Here is an 18,126-nt window from a genome sequence, read left to right as displayed (position 1 = left end):
CACCCAGACCAGCAGGGATCTCCCAGTGACCCAGAGAACACCCAGCCTATGCCTCCCCATGTGAAACCCCAAACTGGAGGAAGCCATGGCCGAGGTCCAGGCCAAGAGTGAGCACTGCGGCCACAGCAGCTTTCCTGCTTCCCACTGCTGGGGCCTGCTCCAGAGGACAGCAGTAGTGAGACAGGGATGCTGGGGATGGGACAGAGGTAGGAGCACCCAGCCCTTGCTCCTGCACGCACAGTGCACGTGCCACAGCACAGAGCATCACAACGCTGCACGTACAAGTTCCGGTACTTGACGTAGAACTCCTCCATCTCAAACGCCAGGCCCCCAGGATGAGTCTGAAACCAAGGGAAGGAGAATCAGTGACAGTAAGAGCCTGTGCAGGAGCTGGGGGTATCTTCCGTGGCCTGGGAGCAGGCAGGCATCCCCTGCCCGGCCACGGGCTCCAGGCAGGCTGAGCACCACACATGGTGAGGATGGCCAGGCCCTCAGTGTGCTGCTGCCCTGGCTTGGTGGCCCTGGGGAATGTGCTGTGAGGCCACCCTTGAGCAAGGGGGACTCAAACACCTCCATGTTACGAGCACAAGCCCGACCCGTCTCCAGAGGCTTTCTGGTGCCCAGGACAGGAGAGGCACCATAGTCATCCCCAACCCGTACCACAGCATCACCCTGAGAAGAGCAAGTGCAAGGAATGGCACAGCAGCACCAACTGCTGCTCCATCTCAGGTCCCTGCTGCACAAAGCAGCCAGGTCCCATCTCTCCTCTGCCCAGGGACCTCCAGCCCCACTGACATCTTTGCCACTCACCTCCTTCTGCACCATCCTCGAGGCAAGGATCTTCTCAATGATATTGGCATCATCCTCAGGAGGCTCCTGGGGACAGGAGAGCAGAGCTGTTTTCCCTGCTCATCGCATGGCCTCCAGCACCCTCCTCTCACTCCTCTCCCAGCCCAGGAGCCAGGCAGGCAGAGCTGGGAGAGCTGTGCTTGGAGAACCCTTCCTGGGTGTGAGGGTGCAGATGCTACCAGTCTGCCTACACCCACCCTCTGCCATGTGCAACCCAGGCCACCAAGGCCACAGCACTGTCATATTTAGCTGTGTGGGTCCTTCCAGCTAAACCAGGGCAGCCAGCGAGGGTGCAAGTGTCCCAGAAAAGTCTGCACCCCTCAGCTGCAGTCCTGTGGCCCAGAAGGGGATTTCTGCCCTATTTGGGCAGCTCTGCCCCACACCAGGGTAACACCACCAAGGGGAACAGGCAGAGATGCTCCCGCTGCAGCCGCTGTGTTTCCCCATGCCCAGGCATCCACCCTGGTGCTGCTGAGCTCCAGCTTGACCATGGCCACAAAGGGTTTGTGTGAACACAGCCAGGAGCACAGTGCTGCCATCGCAGCCACCTGCAGCATCCCATGGCTGGGAGCTGACCCAGGCTGCATGGCTTACATAGGTCCAATGCTCACTGCTGGCAGGCTGACAGAGGAGCACTGCACCACCTCAGAGCTGCTGAGGAACGTGGCCAGGATACAGGGGGAAAAGCTGCAAGTCCAGGCCATGGGGCCAGCTCTGAGGCCTCAGCACTCCCACTGTGACCTGCTGGGTCAGTCCTGACCCTGGAAGCAGCCACAGCCAGGCCTAGCCAAGCCTGCTGGCAGGAGCCAGAGCAGCAACAGAGAACCTCGCTGCCATCAGACACCAGCCTTAATAATTCATCTGGAGCAGGACACAATGAGGTGGAAGCCCAGGACTGAGTCCATGCTGCAGCGTGGCAGCACAGACACATGCTAAAGGCAACCCATTCCCACCTGTTTCTTTGGAAACTTCACTTAGAAAGATCACTGCCTGAAGCCCAGCTGGGACACGGCTGTGGGCAGCAGCACTGTAGGCACCTCCCCAAAGCTTAGTGAAAAGGGGACTAGAGAGGGACACAGGAACACTATGAAGACAATCAGTGATCATTATTACTATCTGTCAGCTTTGTTGGTGACCAGAGACAACGAACAAGCTGTAGGATCCAACACAGAGACCAGCAGAAAGGAGCTGCCAGCATCCACCAGGGGCCAGGGCTGAACCAGTGAGAAGAGAAGGCCCAAATTGCAGTGACTATGGCTGGTCCCTGCCATGCTGCCCAGACCCCTGCCACACTCCCTGCAGATCAGCCTGGCTGATGGTGTCAGGCTGGGCACCTCTGCACTCTAAGGCACTGATGGAAAGCAGCAGCATGGGCTGAAAACAATGACCTGGTACTGACAAAACCCTCAGCTGAGAGACTAACCTCATGCACAGGAGCTAGAGACAGGAGCCAAAGGTGGGTATGACCGGTCTTCAGGGACAAGTCCAGCTACACAACATGTTCCAGAGGCCTTAGTCTCCAAGCAGGAGGGTGACAGCTGGACCTACACGCCTCCTGCCCATCCCTTGTGCATTCACAGTGTTGCAAAGCCAGCCTGCACCCTCTCAGACAGGCACATTCTCTCCTCATTTTCATGCTGGGATCCCCCACTTCCTCAGACCTTGGCACTGACACCCTTGGAAGACCCCGCAGGAGGCCCCACCACCCAGCCCCACATCCAGCCCTACCTCTGCCTGCCACGCCAGAGTGGAGGCTGAGAGTGCAGAGGTTCGCCCAGCTCCCAGCACAGCTATTGTCTCGCCATCGTCATCCACCACCTTGAAATCCAGGTCCTCGTTGTACTTCCTCCTTTTCACTTGCCGTCCTGAGCGGCGTTTCTGTGTGTGGGATGAAGAAGGCACTCAGGGGGGAGATGGGCACACCAAGTACCTCTTCCTTGCTTGAGCAGAGCGAGCCCCAAGGCTGCTGATCTCTAGCCCAGCCAGTGGGATGGAGGTGGTGGAATAGGCAGCCCTTGGAGGTAAACCCATTGCTGTGGTACTGAGGTCTCCATCAGCGCCTGACCCACATAGCCTCATAGAAACCTGAGGCAGAGGAGCCCTACAGAGACATGTGCAGCTCCCCAGCCCTGTGGGGCTGACCTGCCTCCCCACACCATGCTGGGAAAGGGGAGCTGCCAGGAGCAATGAAGGAGCCAGCTGAGGGCTTTGGCCATACCTGGCTGTCGGCTGACTCCGCAGACTCCTCTGGGCTCTGCACAGATGGGCTCAGGAGATCCTGATCCAAATCCAAACTGTCCACCGGTATCTCATTTTTCCTCTTTCCTTTCTTCTTCTTCTCCACAGGGGTGTCCTTGCTGCCAAGACAGGCTGACAGTTAGATCCTTACCCTCAGCAAGGAACACTTGAGGGAAAGATTTCAAAGACCTAGTGCCTGCTCCTGGGCTTCCCCACTCACAGCCCTGCAACCCATCCCTTCCACACCCCAGACCTGCACAGGAACAGCTGGTTTCAAAGCTGTGTTGAGGTTTTACCCCCATTTCATGACAAAATTGCCTGGGAGCAGCCATACCCAAGCAGTTAAAACTCTCTTCCCTGGCCATGCAACTGCGCTTTAGCCCTGCGAACACACCGCTTCCAACCGAGCAATAACTCCCAAGATATTGATTCCTAAGTCACAATTAACAACTGCTTCATTCATGAGCCAGTAGTTAGCTATGATTAGAAATAATTTAGAAGAAATTATGTCACCATTATCTGCCACTTAGAGGACTCCCAGCAATCATTTCATCTGCACAGAGCACTCGCCCTGCCTGCTGCTTGCCTCTTCCTCAGGTCCTGACCCCAGCACACAGGGCAGGACAAGGAAAGGCCAAGACTCTCTGGTCCTCTTTTCAATCTGGGGCCTCATCCCCAAAAGGACACCCCCCTGTTCCCGTCTCTGCATGGCCAGAGAGCTCATCCTGGCCTCCCAATCAGTGCATCCAGCCTTCACCAGGAGGCACCTGGGCACCCTGCAACAGGGTGGCCTCAGCTGAAGCTCTTGTGAGCCCACAGCCCCATCCACAGCAGGCACAGAGACAAGGCCACACCACCACCCACCTGCTCTTCTTGGCTCTTGCTCTGGAGCCAGGCTCAGAGCCGTTCTTCTTATCTTTAGGCTCCTTGGGGGCTTTGGGTTCCCGAGGTTTCCGGGGTTTCTTGGCCACCTCCCTCTGCTTGGGCTCCTTCGGCTTCTTGGGCTCTTTAGCCTTTTTTGGCTCTTTTGGTTCTTTAGGCTCTCTCCTCCTCTTTGGTTTCACCTCCACAGCTGCTTTTTCTCCCCCATCCTGCTCTCCCAGATCCTTTTTCTTCCGTTTCTTCTTCACCGTGCCCCCACCCCCAGCGTCCTGCATCCCATTCTGGGTGCTCGTCCGCTTCTGGGAAGCCCCATCGGGCTCCTCCTCCGGGCACTGGCACTGGCCTCCCGTGGCCGTGGCCGTCACCGTCACCTGGTGGGACACCTCGTCCTGCTCCTCGCTGCTGGCAAAGGGGTCCTGTGCCTTGCACTCCCAGGCATCCGACATTGGGGAGCGGCTCAGCGCTTTTAAGCTTGGTGGCTGCAGAGAGGGCAGAAAGGCAGCGTGTGAAGCAAATGCCACAGACAGAAACAGCTCTGGGGGGAGCTGCAGCCCCAGCGAGGCTCCAACCACCCAGTGCAGTGGGAGCAGTGTCCCTCAGTGTGGCTATGGCCACCACATGCAGATGCAGCTCAAAGGGAAGGATCTCCCCTTCCCTGCCTGACAGAGGCCCACAGGTTGGAGAGGCCTTTTGGTTCCTTACCAGCACACACAGGTCCAGAGCAGAAGTGGCTGTCCCCTCTGCTGTGCCCCCAAGCAGAGCCCTGCCTTGGGTTGCACACTCCACATCCCCCTCTGCTGAGACCAAGAGTAACCCATGTGCCCAGGCCACCTCCTGCCCATTACCCACAGGGCACTGTGTATGCTTTGATTTCTGATCTGGATTAGATGGAAGCGCTAAATGAAACACACTGCAAAGGGAAAGAGCCTCATTGCCCCTGCAGCCACCCATGAGCAGGGCTGCAGGCACCTCTGGCATCAGCCACCTCCAGTGCTCTGCCCCAGTCCCTGCTGCTGGTCTGATCCAGAGAGCTGGCACGGAGGAGAGCTGCCGTCCCGTCACCCAGACAAACCATCAACGTGCACCCAAGCAATGAAGAGGAACCCATTGTGGGCCAGGAGAAAATCAGCACTCTAGACGCTGCCTCTGAGCCCACAGGGTGAGCAACAGGATCAGTCCCAGCCTTTGCATTCCTCAGATCTTGCAAGCTGGGGATCATCTGGAACAATTTACTGGATTAGCTACAAAGCTCATAGACTCCCAAGAGCCTGGACCTCCTTTTGGTTCTGTGCTGAACAGCAGCCAAGTGCAGATACCAGACGGAAAGCAAATCGTCAGCATCCTTGCACAGCAGGAGGGTGAACTATTCCTTCCCAGCCACAGTTTGTAGCCCTGAGTCTCACAAGGGCCTGCCCGCTTCCAGGCAGACCACCAACAGGCAACAGGTCTGGATATCATGATTCTGGTACACCCAAGAGCAGGTCATGTCACCTGTCCTGATGGAGAGGGGCTCCCAGCTCACAGGACTGGGCTGGGGTTGGTGCTGAGCACCCGGGGCAGCTCTGAACCCAACCGCCTGTGCCTGGGGGAGCTGAGCCGCCATGGCCATGCAGGGGTTACAGGTCCCCATCACTGTGTGCATCAGCAATTCCCAGCAAAGCAGCGTGGAGGAGGGACTGCCAAAACTGGCTCATGGTTTCCACTGCTGCAAACCAGTCAAGTGGTCCAAAGCTCTCCCCTACCCCATGTGCTGCCTCACCTACAGCTCCAGCCCAGGCTATGCAGCACAAGCAGGTCTCACTCACCATCAGCACATCCACTGCCTGGCAGGACCCTCAGGCTCCATCGCATGGGACAGGCTGATAAAGCTGTCAGGAGAGCAGGGCTCAAACCATGACCTAGTGAGTGGGTTCTGCCTTCTCTTTGTGTTGTGCTGCTCAGGCAAATCAGAGAGGGCCTTCCTGTGACTGCTGATGAAGACATCCCAGCCTGCCACAAGCCCTGCTGCCATAGGAAGTTAAATGCTTTATACAACCAACCCCGAGCTGTTGGAACGTGTGTGAAAACACAACCAATCCCTCTGCTCCTCCTGCATCCCCTCTGGGCTGCCAACAGCCCCTCCAGCCTCTAGGCAAGCCCATTACGGTGGGAGCACAGATGTGTCCACACCAGCACACCTCCAAGGCAGCCACCGGATCCAGCGGTGACCACACTGTGCCATGGAATGCTCTGCGGGCATCCAACACCATGGCCTGCTGTGTCCAGAAAGCAGTGTGGGGACCAGTCAGCAGTGCCTGCAGCACCCAGAAGCTTCTGGCACAGTCCCTACCATCAAAGGACCATCAGACACCAGCCTGTGGGTCCGAGCAGCTCGTGGCCAGTGCTTGCATAGGCAGCAGAAGCACAGAGGGGCAGGGAAACCAGGATGCTCCACACTGACTGCAGACAAGGTACTGCCAGCCCAGAAACCTTCTGCACCCAAGGCTGCTTGGTTTGTCTTGAGGAGAAAAAACTCACCACGTTATCTCCTACAAGCCCATGGCAAGCTCCTGCCATCCGCACAGGACTGTGCTGCTGGGTACAAATCTGCAGGTTTATAGATTATACCTACACAGAGCTCGGCACGCTGCTGCAAGCCAGGGAAAGGGCTTTTCCTACTTCTCTTCCATGAGGTTCAGTTTATCCTGGCTTCTCGTCAACAGGAAAAGCCTGAGAAGGCAGTGCCAGTGTTATCTGTTCTCCTGTGTGGTTTCAAAGCACACTTGCAGCTTGCCTGCGGCAGCCCAGCCAGTTCATTATGGCAGGCAGGAACACACTGTCCCCATGGAGCCACAGGGAACCACCACCTCTGCTTCCAAAGGGTGAGGAGCTGAAGCACCGCGGGCGTTCAGCACTATGAACTGGTAAGGGATGGGAAAACCCCTCAGATTTTGTTTAAATCACACTGCCCTCCCAAGCAGCTTCCTGTTCTCAAGGCGTGAGAGTAGAGAGGAGCATTTCCATGTCACCTGCTCCCTCCCATCCACCGTTCTGCCATCCTCCATCACATCCTTCCCCTGCAGAGCTCTCCTGGAGCAGCTAAGGTACAGGTACCCTGTCCCCTCAGGCAGGCTGGGCCAGCTCTCAGACCATCTGCCTTATCCTCTGCTCCACACAGCAGCAGGAGGGTTTCAGCTCTGTTCCTTCTCCCTTTCCAAACCACTGAACACGCCTCTGGGACAACCCGCAGGCAGATGCCAAACTCTGCCAGCGTTTTACAGGCTCCTTCAGGAGCAGAGACAGCCCTGAGTGAAGATACACACAAGGCTGGTTCCCCATATGCATTACTTGGCACATCTTAAGAGTTTTCTTAACTCTTCAGACTGTTTCCATTTCAGCATCTCAGACGCAGGAATCAGCTGGCACCTTCTCCCTGCTCCACATGGTGAAAGCAAAGATGTTTTTCCTGCACTTTGCTTCCAATTCTTCAACCAGGCACTAAATTATAGACTACTCTCACGAGGACAATGCTTAACCTCTTCAAAAGCAACTCAACAGTTGTTTGGGAGCCCAAACCCAGCTCACCCCCATGGTCTGGCTGGCAGATTGCAAGGATTAGCTTTGCTTCCCAAAACCCACCCTGCCTATTCATCAGTCTACTGCTTTCATAAAGGAAGCGTTTAGTACAGTTCCTAACGATTTACACAATACCCAAGTAAAGCTATGGGTCTTTGATGTCACATTTACCTCACCTCCCCTTCCATGGACATGGCCCTGATGGGCGACAGCCCTCAATTCCCAACGTCTCATCAGGCTCCTTTGCAATTCCAGAAGAAATAACACCAAAGTGTAGGGGCTTGTGTTACTTTGCTCCAAAATGTCTTTATCAAACCCTTTAAGGGCAACTCATGCCCCTGGCATCAGGGATGGCTCTGGGTTCAAAGCCTTCTGGACCGAGATGCTCTGCTCCATCCCCACGAGCACTCACTTGACTCCTCAATCACTTCTTTACCCTGTGACTCCTCTAAAAGGCCTTTTAGTGCTTAGATATTTGGGGAAAACATTCTTAGGCTCTGTGTCCTTAGCAAGTGGTTCCTAAAAACCTTTTCATTCCTGCCTTGTTACAGGCGCAGTTTTAAATTCCCAGAATGTCTCCTTTTTCTTACTCTAACCCTTTTAAACGGAATTTGACACTGAACAGCCTCTCCCCCCTGTTTCTTACATGCAGGTTGGTTGCTTCTGGGCTATTTTGGAGATTGGGGGTAAGTAAAGATGATGTCTCCCAGATTTTGAAAGGTGATGCCCATCTCTAAGCAACCCTCTGGTCCAGACCCAAGCAGTCTCCATGCACCCACCTTGCTTTTTATTCTTAAAGCTGTGCCTTTGCACTGGCTCTCAGCTGGCAGGTTTTTGGTGATGGTTGTAAAGATTTCACATTTTCAGAATACATTTTTATGTAACCTTTGTACATTTCTTTATTCCCAAAGGAATCTTCTATAAATTACATTTCATACAGGAAATCAAGTCCCTTAGCAGCAGCTGCAGCACAAAGTCTTGTCCATGCTGTCAAAGAGAAGGTCGGAGGGGGAAAAACTGTTTAAAGCTTCCCCAGAGAGCCATGAAGGCCAAGAGAGAGCATTTATAATTGCATGACCCCCAGTAGAGGGCAAAGCCAAGGTTAGGGTGGGCCTTAATGATGTGTTCCCTTAACTTAAAATGGTTTCATTTCATTTATAGTCCCAATTTGACTCCACTTCCCTGTTTTTATCCAGGACTCAGAGGAAAAGCAGATACTGCACCAGCACTGCTGGGTGTTGGAGCCTCCTCACTCACCTGCCAGCATCATAACCCAATCCCTACCCAAACCCTGCAGTACAAAGGTTTGGGAGTGGGAAGGGGAGAGGAGCAACAGCCTCATGCCCACCCCACTGCCCATCCTGTGCCTCAGGGCTCTTTCCTGAACCTTACAGGCTTTTCCCCATAGCAGCACAGTGTTCCCAGCAGGGCAAAGCTCTGCCACTGCCTCAGGTTGGAACAGCAGCTCCGTCCTACAAGGAGGCCATGACTGAGCTCTCCTCATGGTCACTGCAAGAGCAAAGCCAGCTCCCCTGGCCACCCAGCTCAGACAACATCCACACACCACGCAACTGCCAAGCCAAATGTCATCTTGCACTCAAGTACCAGCACCATTCAACCCTGTCCACTGCCTGGATTTGGGTCTAGAGCACGGCTCAAACCCTGCAGAGATCTGTTCTATACACGGAGTGTTCATGGGGACCCTACTGCAGCGGTCATCACAAGCTTCCATCATTTTGAGATAGCGGCTGATGTCCGGGGGACGGTGCCCAGCACCCCACAACTTGGTGTCCTCCAAACAGCCCTGACCAAAGCCCCAGCCAGGCTGCCACCAGCCCATAGCTCTGCCTGCAAAGCGGTCACACTGACAGCCACCAGCCCGCTCTATCTGCACAGCCCCATGACGAAAGGCAGCCTGCTCCATACAGAACGCTTTAGCAGGCTGCGGAGCCAGCCTCCCCACCAGCTGCAGTCCCCACTGGTGGGGTGCACAGCATGGGCTGTTGTCCTCTGGTCGCTGGGTGTCCACACCTCTCGTTCCCAGCTCTTAATGCAATGCAGCAGAAGCTAAAAATACACAAGTGCCACCCTCTGTCGTGTCTCTGAGCAGGCTCCGCAGTCGCCATGGGATGTGCGTGATGGAGGTGGGGCCTGGCTCCCTTCCCGAGACGCTCCACCAACAACCACAGCCACAGCCGGGAAGCTCCGTCCTGTGACGGAGCCAGCCCCAGCAGCGGGCACCACGTCCTCACCGCCCTGGCACAGGGCATGGCAGGGGCAGAGGGCAGCGCTGCTGCTGACCAGGCTGTGCTCCCGCTCAGGTAGGGTGGGAAAGAAAGCAGGGAAAGAACATGAAAAGAGGAGGGCCTGTGCAGCAGTGTGCTGCCATGAGCAGCAGCAGGGCAAGGAGCCCTCAGGACCGTGCAGGAAGATGCTGTTCCTGGCTGCAGGTGCGCTCTGAAGCTCCCCACTCCCCTGCCCTCCATCCTGCTCATAGTGCGTGTGTCCACATGGCGCTCGGTAGAGCAGAACTGCTCCATGCACTCAGCACTGAGGTCATTGCATGTGACAGACCCAGCCCCTGACCTGACAAAGACAGCCCAAGATGTGCCAGGAGCCCACGGACACAGCAGGGACAGAGCCTCGAGTGCCCTCAGGCTGGGGAGCCCTCATTCCCCTCCCACTGTGTTGAGGCTGCTCCAGCCCCAGGGAGCTCAGCACCAGGAGACATCAAGGCTCACGTTTCACTTTACCAGACACTCAGAAGAGACTTCACCGCCCAGGGAGGAGCAGGACACAGACAGGAGATGCAGCCCAGGGAGCGATGGAGCTCCTGAAGCCCTCAAAGACAACCCATCGCTTGCCACTGCTCCGGGGGGCAGCCAGGTGCCCTGTCCCACCTCCACCGGCAGACAAGGCGCCCTGGCAGGAAGCCTCCAAGTCACAAGGGCAGTGAGAGGTTTCCGAGTTAGTCACAGCCTGGTGGCAAACGCACCAGATTCTCACGCATTACTAAGGAACAAGAGTCACATCAACAGAGCCCCGGCCTGCGCCCGCAGCCCCTCACCTGCTGCACCAGTTGGCTCCACAGTGCGATCCCAATCCGTGCAGGAAGGGTGGCACTGCTGCACGGGAACCAAGGGGGCTCAGAGAGGAGCTGCTCCCAGGACAGGCTGCTGCAAGACCCCAGGCTTTGTAATCCACATGGGCAGGACCAGGCACTTCCTCAGGGCAGCCACAGACTTGGGAAAGGAGAGAGCACATCTATAACCTATTCCCAAAGGAAGCCGACAGCAATCCTGCCATCCCTCACCAACGTGAAGGGTACCAGCATTTGCCAGCCTTTGTACCCAGGGGCCTGAACCTACACCTATGTGACAATCAAGATGGAACTTGTGCAGATGAGAGACTGGCAGGGGACACAAAGGGAAACAGGAAAGCACTGGGAACCACACATCTCATCTTCTCCAGAGAGACTGTTCAATGGGCTTTTGAAGGCAATGGCCCTCCTTGGTGTCATGAGGAGCCCGTTAATGCGGTGTGGGAGCTCCTGGGGACACGGAATGGCACCTCTCTTGCTGGTTTTACCTCCAATGCAGGATGGAGCCACCAACCTCCAGGAGTAACCACCCCCTTCACCACATTGACCAGGCACCCAGAGTACCCCGGAGCCCTGCTTGGGCTCTCTCCCACACACTGACCTCACAGCAGCATCCCCAACTGCTGCCCAGACGCTCCAGGGACACCCCAGCAGAGCTGGTGGCCCCAGGAAGGCTGCAGCATGCCATGCTCTACGGGATGTCCTACACTGCTGCTGACTCAGAGTTCAGGAGATCAGCAGCTCAACCCCTGCCCCTCCTTGCTCACACTGGCATGCCTTTATCTCCCTCCCAGACTACATCTGCAGGGGCTGTTACACAAAACACATTGGCAGCTGAGCCCTCTACAATCTCCAAATGGTGGGGGAGGATGGTTTGGCTGTGCTTAAACCCCACGTCATTTCAGCAATCCCATTTCCAGAGCAATCCCATTTCCACCCAAACCTGCTGTATTAGTCCAGTGGAGTGGCGGTCATTTCTCACCTGAGTTTCTCTGCCAGAGGGGAGAGGTCACTCACCTGTGCCCCAGAGCATCCTACTCTGCCCCAGGCCTTCCCCCTGCCCCACACCAGGAGTGACCCAGCACTGCTCCTCACCTTGAGCCTGGCTCTGCATCTTCACAGCATCTTTAGGACGCACGGATAAACTCACTGCTTCCTACAGCCTCCGTGCTCTGTACACACAGCACTTGGCTTGCTGCAAGCTCAGAGCAGCACACTCGCCTTTTCCAAACCCTCCCTTCCTCCTCCCCATTAACCTGCCATGACGGCATGATCTGCAGTTGCCCTGAGCAGCATGAAGACGCTGCTTCAGAGCTGGCTAGAAATGGCACCAGCTCATGCTCTCGAACAGATTTATCCCTAGCTCAGTGTTCACTTTAATGGTTTCCCATTAAAAGCAGCACAGACACAAATCAGCTCAGGGTGGACCGGTTTGTTTTATACCTCCGGCCATATTTCACCCCAGCAGGCAGAGCCAGTCTCCATGCGTGTAACAGGTCCTTTCCCCTTCTCAGAGCGCCGATGGTCTGGTTCTTCCTCTGCACAGGGTTAATACAAAGACCACTGGCTCATAAATCTCCTCTGGGAGCAGCAGGTAGTTATGATCCGATGCGGCAATTCAGAAATGGCAGCTTGGTGGGATGGGATTATTCCTGAGCAGGGGAAGATTCCCTGGCCAAGCCCTCACAGTCCTGCAGATGTGATCTTCCCCAGCCTCCCCGCTGCTGTTAGTCCTGGAGCATCATGTTATTAGCAGCAATCACAGCAATCATGCAGTTTTGTAACAAATATATGCAATGAGATTCAAACAAGAACCAATACTACGGACTTTGAGGGAAAGGAAGGGTTGCTCCTCCACAGGGAACAGAACCAAATCAAGAGCATTCCCATTACTGAAGATAAACCCCACCTTGTTTGATTGCCCACATCAGACTCATCTGCTCCAGGCTGCAGCTCAGGTCAGATTTAGCCATGGTGAGCTGCAGCCCTGTTTGGAAATGAAACACAACACACACGCACCCCCCCAACCCCTTCCCACCACACATCAACTGCACCAATCCACACACAGGACATGGTCCCCAGGCCTCGCCAGCTGACTTGGGAGAAGGAGAGAGAGGGTCACAAACCTGCTTTTCTTTTTTCTGTATTTTCATTATCATCAAATCTGGGACGAATGTTATTTCTGCAAGACACAACACAAAGAGAAATTCACAATAAAGAGAGTGGTGAAGCCCAGGTACTCCATCCTTCCCCATCACCTCGCCAGGAGGCTGAGCCAGCCCCGGTGCTACTCGGAGTAATGGAGCTGCAGGAGTGAAATGCTCTCAGGGACGTTGCTCTGCTGAACCATGGCAGGGAGCCCAACCACAGCTCTCCTGACAGCTTGGTGGTACCTGAGCCCGACCGTGTTAGACCAGCCTCGCAGTCGTAGTCCCAGCATGGAGCAGCGCACCCAGGGCTAGCAGAGACGCAGTGCACCTTGCCCCAAACCCACCCCAGGAACCCCTGAGAGACGTGTCGGATGCTGCCAGCCCTGCAGCAGCAGAGGGAAGCGGTAAACAAACCAGCCTCTGCCAAGCAGCGATGACAGCAGAAAGAGATGAAGAGAGGATGCAGGAGCTTGAGGCAGGCTGCAAGCCCTAATACCAAGGAAGAGCTGCCACGGGGACAAGGACAGGTCCAACAAGAAGGGGGAAGAGCCACGCTGGGAGGCACCATCTCCCCAGCAAGCCCCCCCCAGGCCTGGCAAGAGGGGCTGCAGTTGTGAGTCCAGCTCTTAGCAGTACCCAAGTGTCAGAGGCAGAACTGCCTCTGCTACCAGGTCCCCACCAGAGGAGGGGAACGTTGAGGGATCTGTGCCCTCTGGACACAGCTCCCTGCAGGAACACAACACCCAGAACCCTCCACAATTGCCATGCACCCTCAGATGGGGCAGATACACACTTGCCCAGGCCCAAATTCCCTGGGGACTGGGCACAGGTTGGACACCACCAGAGGCAGGAGGAAGCCAGGCTCACTGCTCCCCTGCTGTGTCATTAGAAAGGCCAGGAGCAGCCCCTCCGTGGTAGTCTGCCCATTCCCAATACCTGTTTTTCCCAGGGAGTGCACAAGGACACACACACTGCCCATGAACAAGTTCTCCAGGTTAAAGTTAGCATCAGGGCAAGACTTCCACAGTCCCCTGAGCACAGCAGGGTGCACAACACCCCTGGCTTTAGGGCTGTGCAAGAGGCATGGCACAAACCCAGCCGCTGGGCTGGCCAAGCAGCACTGGCACGCAGCAGTGCAGGAGCTCTTGGCCAGCCTCTGGCACACTCTGAATGAGCACAGGGACGAGGGAACAAGGGCACAGGTTCAAGGAAGGCCATGGGAGAGCAGAGCCCATGGGGAGGTTTCTCCGTTGACTGAAGCAGAGCAGTCACTTCTTGGCATACACCCTTGTTCCTGCCCAGACTCACACCCATGGCACAGACTGCCCAGGGTCCTCACTGCAGGCCACAGCCCCGGATACACTGTGCCCAGAAAGTGTTTGGCACAGGCCACAGCCAGCAAGGGACAGGCAGGAACAGAGCAGGCAGACCCTGCCCTCACCCAGCTCAGATGTCTCATCCTGAAGGAGACATCCACAGGTCTTCCTTCTTCTGTCTGTCCCCACATGCAGCAGCTTGAACACGCCAAGCTCTACAGAGGCATCACCTGCTGTGCTGTGTTCACATCCCATCGGTGGCAGAGCCCATGTGCTCAGCACAGTGAGCAGTGCCAAGGCCAGGGCAGTCCCATGCTCAGCACTGGTCTCAAACATCAGCAGACAGCTCTTTTCTAGGCTCCAACCTCTTGTTCCAGCTGGTGACAGGCACAAAACAGTATCACCCCTACCATACACACATGTACTTCCATAGCACTGAACCCAGTGTGTGCATCTGTCTTGATAAAACAAGGCTGGGATACCAGTTAAGACCCAGAGGAGATGGTTTAACATGGATACCTGCTCAGACCATGTGCAAAGTCATCTGAATGCAAGGAGAGGCCCAGCAAAGTCATTGCAGAGCACTTGGTCTCTTGTTCACACACAGGGCTAGCTGCAGTGAGGTCCTCACAGGGCCCTGCAGCAGCTCCTGGGATAACATGTCATCCTGGTTTGTGGAATGTTGCAGTAAACTGCTGGCCAGGGACCAGTGGCCACTTGTGAATCCAGACACCAGGAACCTGGGCCATTTACACACCGTACTGCTCATAATCCCATGGAGCAAGCATGTGTTGCCATCACCTCTTAGGGGACAAGCTGGAGAGGACGAAAGGGACACGTTCATGTTTGCATGGCGCTGTGGTCTGCTTTGCCTGCTGCATCCAAAGCATCTTGCCTGGCCTCAGAGCCAGGAACTTTTCCAGCATCCTGAATGGAAACACACCGCCTGGTAGGGAGCACTGCCACACTGGCATACAGATATATACATTGAGAACCCCATTTAACCACCAATTTCCACGGTAATTAAGTATTTGTAGATTAAAGAGAAACTCTAATCTCAAATGAGACAGCCCAATTTCCTAAATGAGCTTATAGTTTTCATATGGAGATCAACACGTTCCCACCAGCACATCATGCAAGTGCCCCAGGCTGCTGGATTCAGCTTTACTGCCACTGCCACAAGTGGGGAGGTTTTATTCTCCTTTTTTATGCCTTTTTAACCCCAGGTAACTGATGCACGTCTCCCACCAGCCTGCAACACCCCAGCACCAGGCAGTCAGCAGCGCTTACGGCTGCCACAGCCAAAGGCAAGTCCACCTTCATGTCATCATGGCACCACACACGAGCAGTGAGCACGCCAACGTGGCACATGGCGCTGGCAGGCTGACCACACACTCCAGGGCTGTCTTGCTGCATCTCAAGAGACGAGCAAAGCAGTGCTGAAAGCTGTTTTGTCCCTCTACATGAGCAGATCAACGCGCTGCGGCACGGCCCTCTACAAAGTATCTCCTGCTTGCAATGACATTGCCAGTTACACAATCTGGGGCACATCAGGTTACTACCCTGGTCCCTTGGATTTGTTTTTGCTGTTCTGAAAGCACAAGACATCCCTACACCAGACCAAGTCCACATCATGCCAGTATTTCCTGTGGCTCCTGCCTGGGCTCCTCCAGGAGCTGCAGCATCTGTGCACAAGCCAAAACCAGGATCAGGAACTCCACATCTGAGCTAACGCCAACGCAATACCAAGCAGTGACCATGTGCTCTTCCCCTTGTACCCACACGAGCAGCCAAGCTCTCCTCTGCAGCTGGAGGAGTGATTTTCCCAGGTTAGAGGCTGAGGCTCACTAACATGTGGCTCATGTTCTCCCAGAATCCAGCAGGCACGCACAGCATTCCTGCCATGTAACTCCAACACCGGTCCTGCAAGCACAAATACAGACAGTGCTATGTGAAAGCAACTGCAGCTCACTGCAGGGAGCAATCATCTATTTATGACAGTAACATCTACCCATTCAAACCTGGCCTTGAACACGTCAGTGCATGTGTTCAAGGCCAGGCTGGATGGGGCTTGGAGCAAGCTGCTCTAGTGGAAGGTGTCCCTGCCCGTGGCAGCGGGATGGAACTGGATGAGCTTTAAGGTCCCTTCCAAGCCAAACCAGTCTGTGGTTCTATCTCATTTTACACACACAGCTCCCCCAGTGCACATCCCCGTGGAGTGGTTCATTCTCAGAGGAGAGGTTTTCCCTCAAAAACAGAAGATTTTCTCAAGATGATCTTCAGCTGGAGAAGAAAAAGGGGTGCTGAAAATAAGCTGAGAACATAGGCAAGGAGAAGCCACAGTGGCCCAGACAAGACAATCTGGAAAGAGACAGATCTTCTCCAGGGCTACAGTCCTTTAACACGCATTCCACAAACACGCCAGCCAAGTTTGGGGAATGAGGTCAATGTATGAAGGAAAAGGAATAAAGCTCTATAGATAGCAGCGACAGGGATACACCCAAAAGAATGTGTGAGGTAGTCTGTCTTGGCCTGGATCAGGCACAGCACATGGCTGTGGCGTGCCACCCAGCACCCATTCAGCACGTTAACACCTTCATGTCAGCAGAGACAAAGGAGAACAAGCTTTGAGGCCACAGCACTGGGGGGAGGCTGTGCGCTAGGACTGCCTTTCAGCACCATCACAGACAGCCCCCAGCATGCCCAGGGCTTGCTGAGGATAAACCATCACAGATGGGCCACAGCTGAGGCCGAGGATGCATTTCAGGATCGTACCTGATGGAAAGACAGACTGCACGTTGCCTACATCCTCTGGCATGTCAGAAGGAGAGGAGGGCCCTGGCACAAAAGCCAAAGTGCCTTTCCAAACTTGCCACCATACAACATGTCTCCACACCAGAGCATCCAGTTTCTTGCTTGCTCAACACCATCTGCTGACAATCCAGCTCCGAGCAAGCAAAATGCGCATTTGTGCACTCACCACTGAGTGCAGTCCATGACTGATGCCTGAGCTGGGCAACGTAAGCTGAGCACGAAGGACTCCATGTGTACATGCATCTCTACACCACCACTGGACCAGGAAACGTGCACTCCTGCAAAGAGCCACGCAGGAGAATGAGAAGCATCTTGACAAAGCAGAGCCAGGAGATGCTCTAGAGCAGCATGTACACCCTTCTGTACATGGCAGGAGTGGGTACCAAGCGTACAGTGGTCCCCAGGGCAGAGTGCGCGTCTGGAAACACAACGGTGAGCTCAGGGTGTTCAGGGCACAGTCTCCCACATGCCAGGCAAGGGTTTTACAGCTATGCAGGCAACACATCCTTCCTGGCTCATAAAACACACTGAAGCATGGAAATGCAGTGGTAGGTGCTCAGACAGTCCCTTGACAGGATAAAACCACCTCGGAGAGGCAAGTTCACATTGGCTGCAGTTCTCCCTGCGCCTTCCTCCATGATTTTAAACCACCACATTCCCTGAAATTCACTGCCCAGCTGACATTCCAGCCTGGGTGCGTGCTCCCTCTTCCCAGACATCTTCCAACAGCCAAGCTATGGCAATGTTCAACATTAATGCTCCTGTTGATGCCATCCGTACACCACACAGCATGTCACTGCGGCTCTGTGCTGCGGGGAGCCTCCTCTTGCAGCTCTCCCCCAAGCTCCCATAAGGGCCAGTGCTGGAAGGGGAAGTCTGGCTTTCTGCATCTATCCTGCTTCTCTCTCCTTATTATTTTATATTATATTTATATCCTGTACAGGGGGCTAAAACGAGCAGGAGGAATGCTGCTGGAGCCCGGCACTCTGTCGCTGCTCCGCATGCCGGGGGCTGTGCTTTGGGGAAGGCCGGCCCCGAGTCACTGAGGACCAAAGCTGAAAATAATACAGCAGTCACCCTTCCTGCACTCAACCCCTGGAAAATCCAAGACAAAACTCTGCTTGGGGGTGACCACCAATTTCATGGCATATCCAATGCTTGCAAGAGCTCCTCTCTGGAGCTGCCTGTCCAGCCTAGGAGATGCTGGGACCCTGCCCAGCAT

At 55.2% G+C, this 18,126-nt stretch overlaps 1 protein-coding gene across 11 annotated transcripts in view; it reads right to left on the bottom strand.

Annotated features, from left to right (window-relative positions):
• The window catches only part of CHD6 (chromodomain helicase DNA binding protein 6), a 69,803-nt gene that overhangs the window by 30,158 nt on the left and 21,519 nt on the right, over positions 1–18,126 (bottom strand). For 9 of the 11 annotated variants that reach the window (XM_061441787.1, XM_061441795.1, XM_061441797.1 and 6 more), the window contains exons 2-7: positions 12,751–12,806; positions 3,952–4,448; positions 3,068–3,206; positions 2,578–2,727; positions 811–876; positions 283–341 (exon numbers count right to left, since the gene is read on the bottom strand). In XM_061441787.1, coding sequence (XP_061297771.1) covers positions 283–341; positions 811–876; positions 2,578–2,727; positions 3,068–3,206; positions 3,952–4,448; positions 12,751–12,783 — 944 coding nt within the window. In that variant the 5' untranslated portion in view covers positions 12,784–12,806. The remainder of the gene's footprint in view (positions 1–282; positions 342–810; positions 877–2,577; positions 2,728–3,067; positions 3,207–3,951; positions 4,449–12,750; positions 12,807–18,126) is intronic. The other 2 variants (XM_061441794.1, XM_061441793.1) reach the window with 1 other exon arrangement.

This window comes from Pezoporus flaviventris, unplaced genomic scaffold, assembly GCF_033815535.1.
Source record: "Pezoporus flaviventris isolate CSIRO_AGI_PZ_B2104156 unplaced genomic scaffold, CSIRO_AGI_Pfla_v1 ptg000213l, whole genome shotgun sequence".
In the NCBI taxonomy this organism is placed as follows: domain Eukaryota; kingdom Metazoa; phylum Chordata; class Aves; order Psittaciformes; family Psittacidae; genus Pezoporus; species Pezoporus flaviventris.
The sequence above is the reverse complement of the archived record's forward strand: the minus strand, read 5'-3'. Positions and strand labels throughout refer to the sequence as shown.